The sequence below is a fragment of the Lingula anatina genome, chromosome 6, assembly GCF_051362555.1.
Source record: "Lingula anatina isolate TDL-2025a chromosome 6, LinAna3.0, whole genome shotgun sequence".
Lineage (NCBI taxonomy): Eukaryota > Metazoa > Brachiopoda > Lingulata > Lingulida > Lingulidae > Lingula > Lingula anatina.
The window spans coordinates 18395661-18415955 of NC_141772.1; the positions used below are offsets into that span (position 1 = coordinate 18395661).

A 20295-nucleotide genomic window follows, 5' to 3' on the forward strand; every position below is an offset into this window, starting at 1 on the left:
GAAATGAAGGTCAAATCCAAGGTCATATTTTAAATCTCCACATATGAATTTCGGTCAGCCATCTGTAGAAATTTTTCCCTTCATTCCTTTGGTTTGGGAGATATTTAGCATTTAATTTTGCACATTTTGGACAAGGGTGCATTGTAACGAGCGCCACACCTAGATCCCAGCACCGACAAAGCCCAAATCTTACGTGGATCGAGTTGAGACCTAAATCCAAGAGATGGGTACGCAGGCTCTTGCAGTCTAGGAGGAGAAGCGGTAATGGTTACTTGGCGGCGGAGCCGGCGGAACATGCGGGTTGGGATTAAAACCAGATGTACCGCCAGCGCCTACGCAGCGATTCCTTGAAAAGCTTCACTACCTGCACACAGGCACGGGCTATTCCCCCCCCCCCCCCCCCCCCCCCCCCCCGAATCTCTCTACTTTCCGAGAGTAATCCTCTATAATGTAGGGCATGACATGGCCTTTTTTTCTTTTTTGTAAATTTTATATTTCTTTGGTCGGGAATTGTCATACAATTTTCACGTCTGCGGTCGCCCCTATAAACGGCTGTGTAAATGAGCAACAGAGCACTTGGACCGGTCAATTAGAACTAAGATCTAATGTACCGTTTATTAGATCTTAGATTAGAACAATTAAACATCGAATCCATGTGCTGGGTAGGCCGAGTAATAATATGTCGTAAATTCTTTAAACGTAGTGAAAAAAAAACAAAAAAAACAAAAACAAACAAAAAAAAAAAAAAAAAAAAAAAAAAAAAAAAAAAAAAAAAAAACACTAGATCTACATACATGTACAGTAATAACTTTTCCTACACGGCAGTAGCGCCATGCATTTACCTGTAAGAGTAAGTTTACACTAAATACCGCTAGAGGGCAGTGGCCAACATAGTTAAAAAGTTATCTCAATATAATCTCTATCAGTTTGACTCGTTAACTTTACTATAAGTTAAACTTGAGTTTTGAGTTAAGTTACCTCACACAACAAAGGTTAAATTACAGTGGAGTTCAACGGAAGTAGCTTGTCTTTACCGGAAGCTACACAGCGCAACGATTACAAAGTAATGGCGGAAGGTAACAACCAAGGATTTTCATTTTGTTTCACTAAAAGGATAGAAAATAAGACCATCAAAGGGTCACCTGTTGCTGTGAATGAGTATGGCGGGATAAAAGTAGAAACCGACTTCATAACTGGTTTGGAAGAAAGTGAGGTCAAAAGGTATATATATTATATATATATGATACAACTCGAAACGACACTACATATTTTTCGATACAAGTTAGAATGCCCATCGGTGGTATTTGCCTTAGTTTTTCAAACTCTAGTTGCAAGAGCGCCCTTTCGCGTAATGTTATAAATGTATGGACCCTCCAGAACTAACATCCAATAGATATTTTTTTGGCAGTGCCACAGCTTTGTATGAATTCATGTTTAAAATTTTTCATCTTAATTTTCTTTCAGTTTAACTTTAACTTAGATAGTGCTTGTACTTGGAAAGCTGCTTGGTGAATTTCCAATGAGAAATATTTCGTAGCTTATGCAAATATTCAGAAAATGACCATGCAGATAACAGAAAATTCACTAATCAAAATTGAAACTGCATAATTAGATAGAAAAACGTTGTGCAATTCTGACCTCGACTTGTCAGTGTAAACAAAGTGTACTGAATGCATTGCAAGCAAGCACGTGAATGCCGCATTTGATCAGACGCTTCATTTTACTTGACAACACAGTGTTTACGATGGGCATGACAGGAAAAACAGTGCAAAAAATACGTACTTCTGGTTTTCGTTGATTTCTTGAAGGGTGAGTCTACTATTTTTAATATCATAATATATAAAAATAAAATTATCAACACAGAATGTGGCAGTGCCATGCCTTGTAACTTTTTTTTTTTGAAAACAGATTTTCAATTTTGAAAATCTTTCATTTTTTTCATGATAATTTTAAACACAAACTGGAATGATTTATTTTAATTCGTTCATATTTGTCATTTACGAAGTATATTCACACAGGATGTTTAACACTAATCATAATTTAATTAACTTTAAATTGTTACCCCATATATATATATATATATATATATATATATATGGGGTAACGCTAGGATTATTTCTGCTTTAGCCAAACTTCTGAAAAATTTTAGCCAAATCAAAAATTTTTCAGCCGTCTTATAATATTTTTAGCCAAATAAAAAATGACAATTTAAGGAATTTAAACCAGTTTCTATTTCATTTTTAATGTATTTTTTTTACAATGTCGATGCAAACAAGATTTAAAATCTAACGAATCTTTCCTTCTTTTTTTTTGTAATTGTTCAGCTTCTTGTGGTATAACTATATACATGTAAGACAGACATCATCCGAAAGCTGTAAAAAAATTAATGATGCAAGTGATCAAAATTGATGTTTCTAAAATTGTTTGGACCCCATCCTCTTCCATTTGTATTAGATGTGCGGGTCCACATTATTGTCATTTCTGTTGTTGTTGAACTAATACATTTGAATGGCTCAACACTTTGTCTGCAGACAAGTCATCTGAAACTGAAAAGTAAAAAAAAAAATGACAGGTCGTTGAAAACCAGTGACAGTGGGACGGTATTAAACATTAACAAATATCTCAAATGAAAAGGGGGCAGTATTCGTTTTTATGTATTCCAAAGTTAAAAAAAAGTTCAGATTTCCAACTGCTAAAGCATAAGCAAGGTCTCGGTGGATACGTCACGCCCCCCTCCGTTTTTATTTAAGATCTGCATCGATCTCAGGTATGCTATTTGGGCCCCAACCCAAAGAGTCGGAAATCCACAAATCCGTAGTCGGAAAAACCTCATCCCTGCTTAAGATAATAATACTTCTTAAAAGTGACATAGTTTTGGGCAATAAAAACATCAGTTTAATCTGAGCCCCAAGTCAATACAGCAAATGCAACTTACATGAGTCTCGGCATGTACCAGTTTATTGATTTTTCAGTTAAATTTCTCTCAGTTACTTGGTGGCAGGTAGTTTGTTGTCTAGACAACAGACTAGTTTCAGCCAGTTAAAACTACAAAGATAATGCGTAGTCTACTGGAACTTTATTGTTTTGAACTCAAATAGAATATCCACGCTTGGACTCTGAATCAGATTCTCCCAAGCAACTCAAACGTGTAGTAAAAAAAAAAGACACCGATGTGTATTCCCCAACTACTTCATGTTTGGCCTCCCACTGCTGAACCGGTTCAGGCCAGCTTAAAAGTCACCGAGTTGAGGGGTGAACACATACGGACAGTGCAGATACAGTGGCGCCGTTCTCTGTCTCCCCAGTGCAGAACAAATACTAGTATTAGTTAGTATTAATTAATAAATATTACATATTTTTAAAGCAAGGTCTGAGCATTATTACGTGGCTTTCTCTTGTATTCTTTAATATAGGTAAGGATTTTAAAATAAATTAATATAATAATATAAATTATGTAAAATAATAATTAAACAATCGTAGACATGCACTTTGTATTTTCTAACTACCAGTATTTTGTGTGTACACATGAAAGAGTTTAAGGTATGTATTACATAAATATCCAGTACAATTATTTACTTTTAGAAATATTTTCAGGCAGTACACCAAAACAATTATTACGGAACTGAGTTTGCAGAAGATGCTGTTAATTTGATTGATATTTTTCTAAATTCTTAAACTCTTACATGTAATTCTAAATTCAAAAGGATTTGACAAATCAAAGTCTTGTTATAACCAGTATTGATATATATATATATATATATATATATATATATATATATATATATATATATATATATATATATATATATATATATATATATATATTGAACCAGTGAATTTTAAGTCAGATCAGTAGATTTAAAGAAAATGGTGATCAGAATGGCCAGAAAGCTGAAAAGTTTACATCACAGACTGACATGCTGGAAAATGAAGCCACTTATTTCACAGTGTACCTGATGTAGGCACATTTTGTGCTGCTCTTGTTATCGGACTTGTCTTTATAATTAGAGCATGAAAAATGATGTGCTTTTCAAATGTCTGACATGATCAGTAAATGTTTGACATTGAGATAAGTTGTCTGACATAATGTCAGACTGGTGTCCAAAGTTTTTCGGGAACACTGCTACAATTCAACTGATTTTTTCTGCCTTGCTTATGCCATGTCACTCAGAAAAGAGGGAAACCTGTATAACAGAAAAAACATGATAATTGCATTACGAACTAGAATAGCACTCTGAGAGCGCAGACCTCCGCCAAGTCTCCACCCAATGACGTTTCACCCCTAAATTTTCATTAGTACCACCAGCGTGTACGCTGGCGGTACTCATGGTTTTAGTCCCGACCCGTCTCGTCCGGCTCCGCCGGCTCCTGCGGCTCCGCCGGCTCCGTTGGCTCCGTTTGCTCCGCCGGCTCCGCGTACTGGCGCCGGATACAAGTCACCGTTACCGCTTCTCCTCCTAGACCGCAAGGACCCCTGTCTCCATCTCTTGGATTTAGGTCACATATAACCTCAACTTGAACCCCCAAGTTTTTTTGTCTCAGTCGGTGCATTGACCTGGGCGTGATACTCGTTGAATTGCACCTTTGTCAAAATTTTTGAAAATTCAATGCCAATTATCTACCCTACAGAAGGAATTATGGGAAAAATTTCTACAGACGACTGACCGAAAGTCATATGTGGAGATTTCAAATATGCCCTTGGATTTGACCTTTGACCTTTGTTTCAAGGTCAAACGGGCCAAAATTTTCAAAAAAACGAAATTTTTTGACAAAAAAAAAATTATTTTTGCTGTTATTCAGACACTACACAGACTTAACCAATAATATTATTGGAAAGTGTTCCCCTTTGGGTCATCTTTCATCTCCGTGAATTCGGGGTCAATCAGTGCATTTTCACGGGAGTAGCGACCATAAGATACCGAAACTGAAAACTGTCTATAATTCGGGAACCATTAATGCTAGAGACCCATTCTTTTTTGCATTTTGTAGAGCATGTAAAGCCTAACACTGCAGATGGTCTCCGTTTTTTCATATTCCATACAGTTTTCGAGTTATGCTGTATCAAAAAGTACATTGTGGTTGTGAAAATTATAACATTTAGTCCCTTATATCTCCAAAACTGGCAGAGATAGGTCTATAGTTACTATTAAAGTTGAATAGGAAGTCACATACTGGCAATTTAAATGTGACCTTGAAATTGACCTTTGACCTACTTTTCACCATGAATTGAACTTTGCAAATTTTGGTTCCTTTTTATCTCCAAAACTGGCAGAGATAGGTCCATAGTTACTATTGAACTTGAATAGAAAGTCATATACTGCCAATCTAAATGTGACCTTGAAATTGACCTTTGACCTACTTTACACCATAAACTGAACTTTGCAACTTTTTAATGCTTTTATTTTCAAAACTGGCAGAGATACGCCCATAGTTACTATTGAATTTGAATAGAAAGTCATACGAGGCAATTTACTGTGACCTTAAAATTGACCTTTGACCTACTTTTAACCATAAATTGAACTTTGCAATTTTTTTATGCTTTTATTTTCAAAACTAGCAGAGATACACCCATAGTTACTATTGAATTTGAATAGAAAGTCATTAGAGGCAATTTACTGTGACCCTTAAATTGACCTTTGACCTACTTTTAACCATGAATTGAACTTTGCAAATTTTGTACCCTTTTATCTCCAAAACTGGCAGAGATAGGTCCATGGTTACTATTGAACTTGAGTAGAAAGTCATATACTGGCAATCTAAATGTGACCTTGAAATTGACCTTTGACCTACTTTTAACCATGAATTGAACTTTGCAAATTTTGTTCCCTTTTCTCTCCAAAACTGGCAGAGATAGGTCCATAGTTACTATTGACCTGGAATAGAAAGTCATTAGAGGCAATTTACTGTGACCCTTGACCTACTTTTTACGATGAACTGAACTTTGATTGTACCATATTTAGTTTTTATGTACAGACACAGATGTGTATGTACATATAGCCATCATCTGCGTCTGTCGTCGCCGTCGCTGTCGTCGCCGTCGCCGTGCACTTTTACCGATAACACGATAAGTGGAAAACCATTTTACCTTTTGACTTGAAACTTGCAGAACTGATGACTATTCATAATACGCAGGTCAAGTTCGAAAATCAGCATGATCGGGTCACGTTTAGGGAATTTATGCTGTTTTTTCACTTTTTTCAGCATATATGCAGCACCGATAACACGATAAGTGGAAAACCATTTTACCTTTTGACTTGAAACTTACAGAACTGATGAATATTCATAAAACGCAGGTCAAGTTCGAAAATCAGCATGATCGGGTCACTTTTAGGGAATTTATGCTGTTTTTTCACTTTTTTCAGCATATATGCAGCACCGATAACACGATAAGTGGAAAACCATTTTACCTTTTGACTTGAAACTTACAGAACTGATGAATATTCATAATACACAGGTCAAGTTCGAAAATCAGCATGATCGGGTCACTTTTAGGTAATTTATGCTGTTTTTTCACTATTTTCAATATAAATGCAACACTGATAACACAATGTAAGAAAAACGGATTGGCCAATTGTAATTATACTCACAGGAGTGGTCAATCTTACTAAAACGCAGGTTGAGTTCGAAAATAAGCATAATCGGGCCATTACTTAAGAAGTTATACTGTTTTTTCACATTTCCTCAGATTCAATTATTAGGCATGTTAACAGTCTCATTATTTAACTAATAAGATGCCTAAAAGTGTTTGTTTGATATTTCCTGCATCTTTACAACATTGTTAGTTGATTATGTAAAAAACATGGTAAACTTGTTATCATGTATTGTGTAATAAAGTGGCAAAAATGGAAATAAACTCATATCATTGCAGTTTGTCAGATTCAATCATCCACTATGTTCAGAATCTCAGAATGGAGGAAATTGGACATTTAACACTGTTCTATTGATACTTTTCCCATCTCATCAATTTTCTTAGTTGGACATATAAAAATGGCAGTAAAATGTTTATTTTGTTTTATGTTAAAAAAGTGTTAAAAATGGAAATAAACCCATTTCAGAACAGTGCTGTCTTGTTTACATTTTGGCATTATCAAGGCGTGACTTTGAAGTTCCATGGGCCTGAAGACCTTTGCTAGTCACATTTTCTGAATATCTGTGATACAAATATTTTATAATTAAAAATTGATGGTCATTAAGCAGTTAAACATTATGTAATATTGCATCAAAATTTGAAGAAACCCCCATTTTGGGCACTGCTTCCATGATGACCATTTAAGGAAAATCATGTCACTTACTGTTTTCAAACTTACAGGAAAGAAACATGGGACTAAAATACAGCTTCAGTAGGCAATGCAGTCTGTTTGGGTTTTTTTTTTTTTTTTTTTTTTTATGTACAGACACAGATGTGTCTGTACATATTGCCATCACCTGCGTCTGTCGTCGCCGATGCCGATGCCGATGGCGATGCCGATGCCGATGCCGATGCCGTCGCCGTGCACTTTCCTTGTAAACACGATAAGTGGAAGGCAGTTTTACTTTTTGGCTTTATATTTACAGAGCTGATGAATATTCATAAAACGCAGGTCAAGTTCGAAAATCAGCATGATCGGGCCATTATTGTAGAAGTTATGCTGTTTTTTCACTTTTCAGCATATTTTTCACATTTCCTCAGATTCAATTCTTAGGCATGTTAACAGTCTCATTATTAAACTAATAAGATACGTAAAAGTTTTTGTTTGACATTTCCTGCAACTTTACAACATTGTTAGTTGATTTTGTAAAAATGATGGTAAACTTGTTATCGTGTATTGTGTAATAAAGTGTCAAAAATGGAAATAAACTCATATCATTGCAGTTTGTCAGATTCAATCATTCACTATGTTCAGAATCTCAGAATGAAAGAAATTGGACATTTAACACTGCTTTATTGATATTTTTCCCATCTCATCAATTTTCTTAGTTGATCATATAAAAATGGCAGTAAACTGTTAATTTTGTTTTATGTTAAAAATTGTTAAAAATGGAAAAAAAAAACATTTCAGAACAGTGCTGTCTTGTTTACATTTTGGCATTTTCAAGTTGTGACTTAGAGGTTCCATGGGCCTGAAGACCTTTGCTAGTCACATTTTCTGAATATCCATGATACTAATATTTTATTATTAAAAATTGATGGTCATTATGCTGTTAAACATTATGTAATATTGCATCAAAATTTGAAAAAAACCTATTTTGGGCACTGCTCCCATGATGACCATTTAAGAAAAACCATGTCACTTACTGTTCTCAAACAGTACAGTAAATATATATATAGATGTGTCTGTACATATTGCCATCACCTGCGTCTGTCGTCGCTGTCATCGGCGTCGCCGGTGCCGTGCACTTTCATTGTAAACACGATAAGTGGAAGGCAGTTTTACTTTTGGGCTTTATATTTACAGAGCTGATGAATATTCATAAAACGCAGGTCAAGTTCGAAAATCAGCATGATCGGGCCATTATTGTAGAAGTTATGCTGTTTTTTCACTTTTCAGCATATATGCAACACTGTAAACACATTCCAAGGAAAACCGATAGGCCTGTTGTCATGAAACTCACAGGAGTAATCTATCTTACTAAAACGCAGGTCAAGTTCGAAAATCAGCATGATCGGGCCACTATTTTAGTAGTTATGCTGTTTTTTCATTTTTCAGCATATATGCAACACTGTAAACACAATATAAGAAAAACAGATAGGCCAATTGTCATTAAACTCACAGGAGTGGTCAATCTTACTAAAACGCAGGTTGAGTTCGAAAATCAGCATAATCGGGCCATTATTTTAGAAGTTATGCTGTTTTTTCACATTTCCTCAGATTAAATTCTTAGGCATGTTAACAGTCTTATTGTTTTACTAATAAGATACATAAAAGTGTTTGTTTGACATTTCCTGCATCTTTACAACATTGTAAGTTGATTATGTAAAAATGATGGTAAACTTGTTATCGTGTATTGTGTAATAAAGTGTCAAAAATGGAAATAAACTCATATCATTGCAGTTTGTCAGATTCAATCATTAACTATGTTCAGAATCTCAGAATGGAGGAAATTGGACATTTAACACTATTCTATTGATATTTTTCCCATCTCATCAATTTTCTTAGTTGATCATATAAAAATTGCAGTAAACTGTTTATTTTGTTTTATGTTAAAAAATTGTTAAAAATGAAAAAAAAAAAATTCAGAACAGGGCTGTCTTTGTTTACATTTTGGCATTTTCAAGTTGTGACTTTGAAGTTCCATGGGCCTGAAGACCTTTGCTAGTCACATTTTCTGAATATCCATGATACTAATATTTTATTATTAAAATTGATGGTCATTATGCTGTTAAACATTATGTAATATTGCATCAAAATTTAAAAAAAAAAACTGTTTTGGGCACTGCTCCCATGATGACCATTTAAGAAAAACCATGTCACTTACTGTTCTCAAACTTACAGGAAAGAAACATGGGACTAAAATACAGCTTCAGTAGGCAATGCAGTCTGTTTGGTAATTCTTACTGCCAGTTAAACAGTTTCACATATTGGCATTTTCAAAGTGTGACTTTGAAGTTCCACGGTCTTGTTTATTATTGCATCAAAATTGGCAAAATGACCTCTTTTGCATCCTTTTTTCTGTTATTTTGTCTGTACATTTGACAGCTTTGCTGCCTTGTTTTTTTTTTGCAGTTAAACAGTTTTTTGTGAAAATTTAATTTTTTACATATTGGCATTTTCAAGGTGTGACTTTAAAGTTACATGATTTTGAAGACTTTTGCTTGTCACATTTTCTGAATGTCCATGTTACTAATATTTTATTAATAACATTTGATTGTCATTATGCTGTTAAACATTATGTAATGTTGCATCAAAATTTGAAGAAACCCCTATTTTGGGCACTGCTCCTATGATGACCATTTAAGGGAAATCATGTCACTTACTGTTCTCAAACTTACAGGAAAGAAACATGGGTCTAACATACAGCTTCAATAGGCAACGCAGTCTGTTTGGTAAATTTTTCTGGCAATTTAACAGTTTTTTGTGAAAATTTAATTTTTCACTTATTTGCATCTTTATTTTCTGTTCTTTGTCTGTACATTTGACAGCTTTGCTGCCTTGTTTTTTTTTTTTTTTTTGCATATTTTGAGAATTCTTGTTGATTGCATTTTATAGAGCTTGTCAAGCACAAGACTGGTGGTGGAGTCCCTTTTTTTGGGTGGGGGGTCCATACGAATGCGCTTACTCCAGCTGGTGGTACAATATCCGGAGGCGGTATCGCCTCTCTGATCCTCTAGTTCTATAATGATTTAGTTTTTTAATTATTGATTGATTATTGATCTGGATCACCACCAAAAACTAATCATCTGTTCCTTGGCCCACTTCTGACAGTTCCTGAAAATTTCAGCAAAATTGGTCCATAACTTTTTGAGTTATTTTGATGACAAACAGACAGTTCGATGCCCCTATACTACAGGCTCAGGTGAGTTGATTACTACAGGCTCCGGTTAGTCGTAGTATTGGGGTAAGTATAGGGCATCGGACTTCCATTTCTAGGAGGAGGAATACCATTCCTGTCACACCAGCCCCTCCTCAATCCTCTCCGTGTATTTTCATGGGAAGTCAAAGGGCGTATTCCCAGACATTTAGATCGATCTATCCCCGTGGGGAGTCTCACTAGATTACTGTCAGATAATCTGGCTTAAAAGTCCGTCCCGCCTACTACAAGCCGTAAGGGGGTGATCAACTTCCGTGCGCGGTTGGCTGATTGCAATTTAGCGTGAACCCCTAGGGAGTTAGGTCGTTCTCGTAAGATCGATCTAAATCTCTGGAAATGCTCTTTAAGACCAAATCAGGCCCACTAGTGCAAAGCCTTCAAACTATCTGTATGTTCTTTTACTAGTATAGAGACTTGCCTTTACTACAATTGCTGAGTTGACTGATGTAAATCAAAATAGTCACTTATTGAATTGTGTGCTCTTAGCTGATTCTGGGCTGTATTCACGTGTCTCCACCTCACGCATGAAACAAACGCTTTAACGAGACGCACACAAAGCATGCGAGGATAAGAGCACATTTGTTCGGAAATTATTTTAGTGGCATCGACGAATATTGTCTGTTTATTGGGTTATCCGTTAAGACTTAAGTATAGTATGGACGCAGGCATTAATTTGTAAGAGTTAAGATTCTCTATCTTGAGGAAAAGACCGTGATGGTGATACCCAGTCCTGACAAGCCTCAGTTTGAAAAATGATAGCTATGGTCTTGTCCATTAAAGAGAGGAGCTGGAGTGTTATAAATGTCCACATCCCAAGAAAACTGTCATCCATTGAACATTTGTAGAGAGCCTTACTAGCTGTTACTACTCAACCCTTAACTCAGTTTTCAGCCTTACATGCTCACCTTACAGTACTATTACCACTGGTAAGGCCTTATGATGCTAGGTGTTGTTGACAATTTGTGGCTTCCAGAAAGAAGGTGGAACTTTGACATGGTGTTTGCAGCTAGGCAGCTCCAAGAGAAGTGCCAGAAACAAAATGATGACCTTTATTTCACCTATGTGGTATTGACCAAGGCATTTGATACTGTTAGCAGAAATGGCCTTTGGAGAATCATGGCAAAGTACTCTGAAGTTCCAAATAATCGTACTGGTTCAATTATTTTTTTCAAGATTTTTTCCACATGGTACGTGCCTTTTCCAACGGTACAATTATTAATTTTTCCAAAATATTCCACACACATAACAATTATTTAGCACCTAACATACCGATGGGAATTTTTTGACAAGCATATAATTTTTCATTTTTTGATTATAAAGAGAAAGTCAATTCCGATGATGATGCATTTTAAATACCGGGGAGCTTAAAGCCTCAGCTTCAGTGCTCTCTACGGAACTTGAGAAAAGTAGGTCACACATCCATACATAAAAGTCTCCAATTTTCTAGAGTCCTTGCAAGGTTAAGGCGCTTGTATCTGCTAGCGCATTTTTATTTCACCTTTTTAAGGCAAGTGCAAAGTCAGTATTGGAACTTACTTTATCATTTTGAACTCAAATAAAATATCCAATACACCTCGTCCATGTACTCCCCCGCCTTGTCTCGTTTTCGGTAAGTTGTTTAGATTTGCAGTTTTTTCCGTAAACAAGGCTACACTGCAAATAAACTCATTGCAGTCGCATCTGAGGCGACTTGATGGTGATAAAAAGAAACTTAGAATTGCCAATAACAACAGTGTAGAAGAAAAAACAAGGTCAATGAAAAACATGTACTGCTCAAAACACCAAAAACAGGCTGCTCAAACTGGACACGACGGGCCATGCATGCACGTCTGAGAACACCTAACTACACGTGCTGTGTAAACAAATACGGCTTCAGCCGCATGTTGAGTGATCGATAAGTAAGAAAGAGAAATGTTCATTTATGCTCTTTAGATAGTTGTTTTTAACAATATTTTAACGGACAGTTGTTGTAACATTGCATCTTAAGTGGTGCTGCATGTCTCAAAATGAGGGACAACATCGTTTTCAATGAGGGTATTACGCAATGGCAAAGTCAGGACGCAACCCTGTCCATCATTTTATCTACCTAAACAAACAAGCCTAAATACTGAAAACAAGGGACAAGTGAAAATTAGATGGGGACAGGTTGTTAACAGTAAGCCCAGCCTGACAGGTGACCTGAAAAATAAGCCCTGCAGCAGTGTAATAATCACAAGTAGTTAATGGATAAATTCATCAGTACATATGCCAACTCATTTTAGTAATAAATGTTATGTAGTTGCTTGCGAAATTTTATGTAAATACAGATGCATATAAGATGCACTTCTTTCAGCTTGTATGCAAATATTAAAAAAAATAAAAATTCTTTTCAAAGCAATGGCTTTTTTCACAATAAACATGGGGATTGCCAATCTTTCCTATTCAGTACAATTATTCCCCACAGTGCAATTACAGTATTAATTTTGAAGGATTTTCCATTCAGTACAATTATTCAGCATAGTACAAGCACTAGCACTCTGCATCTCTGCGCATAATTTATTGTACCATATACCTGTAATCAGGTTCCTCTTTAATTGCATAATTTTAGCCAAAAACCCCAAAAAGAACCAAAGAAGTATGTGATTCCTCTGATTGAAGGTAACAGCTGGCAACCGTCTTCAAAGAACAGTCATTACCAGGAACAAATAAAAGATGGCAGCACCAAGAAATGTTACGAAGCAGGTCTCCCCATGGATAACCTGGATTCTCAGGCAGCCAGAGAACTTATGCAAGGTGAACATTAAAGGGACACATGAGCCAAGGAAAAGTGTCACCCAGTGTTGAGATGATATCAGATTGGTGTCTTAAATAATTAACATAATCATAACCAATCATTAAGTGCATTTATAATTCATCAAAAGTGCAATTTCAGTTTCCTAGTTTGCCTGCTTTATGTTCAGTTTTATGCTTGGTTGTCTTGGGGAATTGTTTGCATGCTTTCAATTCATTTTTCACCTCATGCACACCTTTTACTGCTACCACTATTAATTTGGCTACCAATCAGTGCACAATTTCTACCAGTGAAAGTGGTCATGTGTTAAGCGATTTTACTGACTTGAAGCTCTGTTTTTTCATTGTAAGTGGTGCGCAGGCTATCCCTTTTGTTTAGAAAAATGATATTGAGGGACTCATCAGAAGTTAAGTGAAAATTGGAAAGAAGGTAGACCCTGACAGTTTTATAAGCCAGATTAGAGAAAGAAGTTGTGCACCTAATGTTAGGAGTACAGTAACAGTATGATCAACAGCAACCTAAATCTTTCTGCTTTATTACGGGTTCTGAAAAGGTCCAAACATCTGATTCTAGATGGATACTTCACTACCTGTTCACAACCATGAGTTGGTGATATTGCACATGAAGGCTCACAGTTTGAGTTTCTTTTTTTTATCAAAAAGAAATTAAATAAGAAAGAATTCAGTCTCAGGCTGGGCAGGCCCTATTAGAGCTTCAATCGGTTGAAAGAGACTGCCTTACTTTGTAGTTTCGCGATGCAAATGTTATTGCCAAACACAACGGGTGTAATAGTTTTCTGATTCACAGACATTTTTATGGACATACGTTTGAAATTACTGGCAACACATTCTTCATTCTTGTGTTGTATTTTTTTGGTCCTCGTGTCATTCTACAATTCTGACCTACTTTTCGCCATGAACTGCACTTTGCAAAATTTCTGACTCTGTTATCTCAAAAACTGGCAGAGAAACCTCCATTGTTATTATTGAACTTGAATAGCAACTCATATATTGGCAATTATAACGTGACCTGATAAGAATGAAATAGTTTTTCTTCAGTCAAATATTTCGATATCTAACAGACCATCTTCATCAGGGAATGAGGCTATCCAGGTGAGTAGCCTCTACTGAGGAGATGTACTTGCCGCCGCCGCCCCCCCCCCCCCCCCCCCCCCCCCCACACACACACACACACACACACACACACACACACACCTATTGTCTTAGGAAAGGGAGCTCAAGGTATACATCAGGGAGTATGGCGCCAGCATTATTTTTGATGAGACTGATGTCTTCTTTTGATGTCTTCTTGATGTGGATGGCTACCAGGACTTTCTTGTAATTTTCCTGTGGTTCACTGTCAGTCACCTTGATTTTATCAATTATGGGCCCATGTGATACTTTGTGTTTGGATTGTTCCTCATGCTGGCTTAATGCTGACTTCCTGTCTCTATTGTTGACCGATTTTTGGCGTTTGGTTATTCTGTCCACCACTAATCTTCCCTTTTCACTTATATACATCTCACCACACCCCTCACATTCCATTTCATAGACAACAACATGTTGTTGTTTAATGCGTCTTTGGGACATACAACTGCTTTGCTGTACAAGTTGATGTTGTATTTGTTAAATTTTTGTTGTAAGCTTTCCTAGACTCCCCTGGTGTAGAGTGATATTGACTTGTTAGTACCACAGCCGCATACGCTGGCAGTACTCATGGTTTTAGTCCAGACCCATCTCGTAGGGCTCCATTTGCCCTGCAAGCTATACAGAGTGGTGTGGGATACAAGTCTTCGTTACCACTTCTCCTCCTAGACTGCAAGGACCTGTATCCCCATCTCTTAGATTTAGGTTGCATATAATCTCAACTTGAACCCCATTTTTTTTTTGTCTCAGTTGGAGCATTGGCCAGGCCACTGTTTCACAAAGAATCTTAAATCTGTAGTTGACTAGCTCCAGCTGAGTGACCTAGCTAGGTCGACTCCCTGCAGTCAACTAGGAGTGTCTCACAAAGAATCTAAAGTCTTAGCTCGATATGCTTACCGTAGTTTCACAAGACATGATGTTTCATGGCCTCTTTCGGTTGAGAACGATCATTTATCAACAATATAAGTCAGTCAAAACATAAAGTTTGTTTTTGAACTTTATTGATTAGTTTAACTTTAATACAACTACAAAGTAACAGTAAAACATTATCTTGTCTTGGAACACTGCTGTCGGACGTCTAGCGGTCAAAAAACACAAACAAACCCGCGATCGACTGGGTGAAGATGCATTTTATTTTTTCAGTAAATATTCAATGTTAGTGCTATTCAAGGATATTATAACACAATATCTTGAACGAGGTATGTTCTTTCCAAATTTTTGTTGTTTATGCTCTCATTTACTGAGTTTTATTTGAGCTTGCTGACTTAAGTCTCCTCCCAAGGAGGCCAGACATCGTCGACTAGCAGCTAAGAAAAAATTGACGTAAGGGACCTTTTAGATTCTTTGTGAAACAGGACTTAGTGACGCAAGGACTTAATTACGTTGGTAGCCAAGCTTTTAGTCTGGGAACCCAACTTAAAGAAATACAGAAGTGGAAACATTTTTTTTATGTAGTCAGACGTAGTAATTTTCAAATATTCGCGTTCCGGAAATCCCATTTCCGAGCGATAGCCTGATGCAGTGTAATTGACGATAATGCAAAACAACTCACCTGAACTCGACTGCATAAAACTTGCTGAAACAGAAATGACGTAATGTATTTGGGTGACTTGTTTCACCGCCATGCTGCTGAATTGTTTGGAAGCTTGAAGCTGGTTGTATTTCTCATCATTCTAACTGAAGAACATGTTGAAGAGAGGCAAAGGGCGCTATTGTGTGGCGCATGGAGGCAACAGTAGCTCTATTGTTTTGTAGCTCTATTGTTTTCATGGCATATATGTATGTCCGACCTGCAGACATAATTTACATTACTTATTTAATTCATAATGTTACATTTTGCTCCTGTTCCTGAAGTATTTTGTATTTTAATTCTTATATTTTATTACTTACCACTGTAAGGAAGTAAATCTGGAACTTGTAATCTTGAAGTGCCACCAGTGCCACCACCATCTATCTCGTCTTCAGAGTGTGACTGAAAGGTTTCAAATTGGTACGGAAGTACCGACTGTTTCAAGCTTCGGATGCTTGCTGTGCTCGCCTCTTCATTTTCATCATCTACGTCATCCAGTTCATAGTCCGACACGTGAATCTCCATATCCAACTCAGTCGCAGACATTGTTGTCCAATTTCGTGACGTCACCTCGAAGTGACCTCGATCTCGACTATTTTCAGCCTTCCTCCATACGAGCGGTTTTCATAGGTGAGAACCGGTGCATTCAATGCGCTATAAATAGGTCACTAGTGTACGTATAGAAGTTGCGCTTTCGGCGAGTCATATTTCAGACAATACACTATTGGACTACATAAAAAAACGTTTCCACTTCTTATTTTTTTGGGGAATTTTTTGCAAAAAAAATTATTTCTGCTGATTTTCAGAAACCACACAGGTCTAACCTATAATATTGTGGACAGTCATATTTCATCTTTTAACAAATCTACGTTAACAATTTTTAGTTTTTAAACATGTTGAAAATTTTATTAACAATAAAAACAAACAAACAGTGAGTTTGGGGTCATACTTACAGGAGAAGTGGCAATTAGATGCCAAAACTGAAACTCTAATTCTGGAACTGTAATAAATATCTGTTAATGTGCATGCCCAAGCTGAATAGTAAAATTGAAAAATTCTGATGATTACAGTTTGTATCAACATGGTTTTATTCTTCAGAGGCTGCCAAACTAAATGAAGACGAAGAAGGGTCAGAAGCCAGACTTAATCTCATGGTGCCTCTATTGGCGAAAAAAAAGATCCCTGATGGATTTCAGGTGACTTAAAAACTTTAAAGATTTCTGCATTTTTATGGGATTATCTTTTACTGAAATTTAAGATATATTTTTATGTACAGACACAGGTGTAGTTAAGCATCATGTAATACTGCATCAAAATTGAAGAAATCCTGTTTTTGGCACTGCCTCCATAGTGACCATTAAAGGAAAAACCATGTCGCTTACTCTTCTCACACTTGCAGGAAAGAAAAATAGAACTAAAATACAGCTTCAGTTGGAAAATCTGTCTTATTGGTTAATTTTTCTGGAAATATACAGTTTTTTTGTGTAAATATTGAAATTTTCACATATCAGCATTTTCATAGTTTGACTTTAAAATTTCATTGACTTGAAGACCTGTGCTAGCCATATTTTCTGTATATCCATGATTCTTTCATTTTATTATTAAAAATTGATGGTCATAATGCTGTTAAGCATTATGTAATCAGGTGTTGAAACAAAAAGGGGTCACTGATTCTGTGGGACTAGTGACTTTGCTGTGTTACTAGTCCCAGCTAATTTTTAGTGTTCCTCGTGTAGTGGTATGCATTTCAGCAATTACGGTAATTCTCCAATCTATACGAACGCCGCAATAATTACGAACGAAACGTTTTTTCTCCGAATCTGAATTTTTTGTCTCTGTTCTGTACAAACGATCGCTAAACTCACCTTGGGCACAATTTAAATTTTCCAAACGCAAGAAAGCGTGTCCAATTGAAACTCTCCCCATGATTCGTCAAAGCGAGTTTTCAGACCACCGTTCCAAACAAAGGAACTTCCACTTGACAGGAGAGATTGTGCTGTTTTTGAATGAGACGATAGGAGGACTCAACCTGCCCGCCGGCAGCTGCAGGCCAGTTTTAAAACCCTATTGTTATTTAGAAATTAAATTACTTACTGTTTATCATCATTTCTTAACTATCGCCGGCCGACTGGTTCATCAACATCCACCATCAGTGTTTCACCGATAACTGGTTTCCAGTAAAATCTATAAACGTGAAACCCACGCACAACAGAAGAGTATGAGAAATCCATAGTCAATGATCGAGTTTTTCATTTGTTTTTGGTAATCATCAGGAAATTAAATTTTTAAAGAGGAGTTCTGTCTTGTATTGTATTTATTTTTCTAATTTGAGTTGTGATAAAGTTCATGCTTTTTTTTTTTTTTTGTTTTTCCTTGTTAAAGACCTTGTCTCATGAACAACTATTAGGTAAACCTTACTGATATTGGTGATTGTGAAAAATAAAGGTGCCGTATGACTTAATACAAATTTGCCTGCAGTTCTTCTGCATTTTTTCTAATTAAGTTTACATTGATTACATGCAAATTAATATGCTGTAAGAGACTTTCATAAATAGACTTGAATTGAGCTGATGGTATTTTTATATCAAGTATAATCGTTTATTAACGTCAGTTTCAAGTATTTTGTTTTGGCGGAAGAAATTCATGTAGGCCTAATGGGGGGGGGGGGGGGAGTGACATTATTAATATTGCAAATTTTCTATATGTGAAATCATATTAAAAGTAAACATGCAATAAATAAAATATGCATACTGTATCTCCACGTAAGCAGTTGCATTGGTATGTATGTCTTTAAACATTATGTAATATAATTTTATGCACTTTCATCATTTTTCAAATATTTTGATTTTCATTATGTGAATTTGAACTCTCTTGGTCCTGAAACTGTAATCTTATTGCAGGGGCAGATTGAGACCATCTTCTGGACATCTGTGTCTGTACATAATGATACCTGGTGAATGCTTGCCAAATTATCCCAAAAATTTTTACTTTCACTCATTAAAATGGTTTTTACATTTGCAGTCACAAACACGCAACTCCAAGTTGTAAACGGCAATTAGGCTGCGTTCACATGAAAAATCTATTTTCTAAAAATCTAAAAATCTATTTGCGGTATCTTGTGATCGTGGTCTGTGCCCTGAATACCCCACAGCATAATTACTGGCAGCGGGAGCCAGTTACTTCCAAAACTGTAATTAATTCTCGGCGCTGCCAGTACATTTGATACATTGTTTTGAATACATAATCACAAGGCATGAAATGAATGTACTTTTAAAACAGATATGTTATAGTAACAATGTTGAATAGAGATAACTTAGCAATTAATGTTGTTTGAAAGTTTGTTAGTCAGATTATTCAGTTGTTGTTAGAATAAATTGTGATATTTACTACAGGAAAATATGTCTGTTAGACTGGTATGGGGTAAATTGGATGTTGGGAATCGATATTTCTTTTAGAAAAATTCCCATTTTTCCTATACTTTTGCAATGTAATTCCTATTTTTTCCTATTTAAAATTTTTTTTCTTATTTTCCTATTTTCTGGAGCTCCGTTATAACTTGACGCCATGTACATTTCACCATGAACTGCACTTTTCAAATTTTCCCAACCTTACACCTCCATAACTGGCTGAGATACACCCATAGTTACTTTTGAAGTTCACCTTCATACGTACGGCACCTTTCCCTGCAATACATAGAAATGCATACATACATGTGGGCATGCATGCATACATAGATACAATTGTCCATACGAACCTACATTAATGTTACAATATTTGATTTATTTTAGGCAGATGCTGCAGACTATGAGCAAATGCCAATAGAAGAATATGGCCTTGCCATGTTAAGGGGAATGGGATGGAAGGAGGGAGAAGGGATTGGGAAAAATAAACAGTGAGTAGTTGCTATATGCATCCCTTGTCCATCAGTATAATACTAGCCTTCTCCTGTCCATCATTCTAATACCGTGCTGATAATTCATTCAGTTTTAATTTGACGCAGTTTTGAAATCTCTTAACTGGATGTAAGATTATGTCTAATTGAAGACATTGTGTCTTCCTTAACCCCATAACTATTGTTACAGCACCGGTGCAGTAGATTTTCTATAGGCCCAATACCACACCGGTGCGTATCTTTGAATGCATGGCTTCTGTACTCTATTGCATCGTGAGTCATGAAATGATATATTGTTGAACAACCGGATATGTTTCCTGTTTCTCACTGTTGCCATTTTTAAAGGACGATAGACATATATATGAGGGAGAAAATGGCGATTTTCTAGACTTGGTTCAGGCCTACCCAA

The 20295-nt window shown here is 36.2% G+C and overlaps 1 protein-coding gene across 3 annotated transcripts in view; it reads left to right on the plus strand.

The window, feature by feature from the left end:
* The first annotated feature begins 1018 nt into the window (after positions 1-1018).
* The window catches only part of LOC106175418 (G-patch domain and KOW motifs-containing protein), an 83244-nt gene continuing 63967 nt past the window's right edge, over positions 1019-20295 (plus strand). Inside the window, exons 1-5 of one of the 3 annotated variants that reach the window (XM_087014996.1) lie at positions 1030-1221; positions 13097-13281; positions 16324-16624; positions 17093-17190; positions 19783-19886. In XM_087014996.1, coding sequence (XP_086871122.1) covers positions 13201-13281; positions 16324-16624; positions 17093-17190; positions 19783-19886 — 584 coding nt within the window. In that variant the 5' untranslated portion in view covers positions 1030-1221; positions 13097-13200. Of the gene's footprint in view, positions 1222-13096; positions 13282-16323; positions 16625-17092; positions 17191-19782; positions 19887-20295 lie in introns of all 3 variants that reach the window. The other 2 variants (XM_087014997.1, XM_087014998.1) reach the window with 2 other exon arrangements.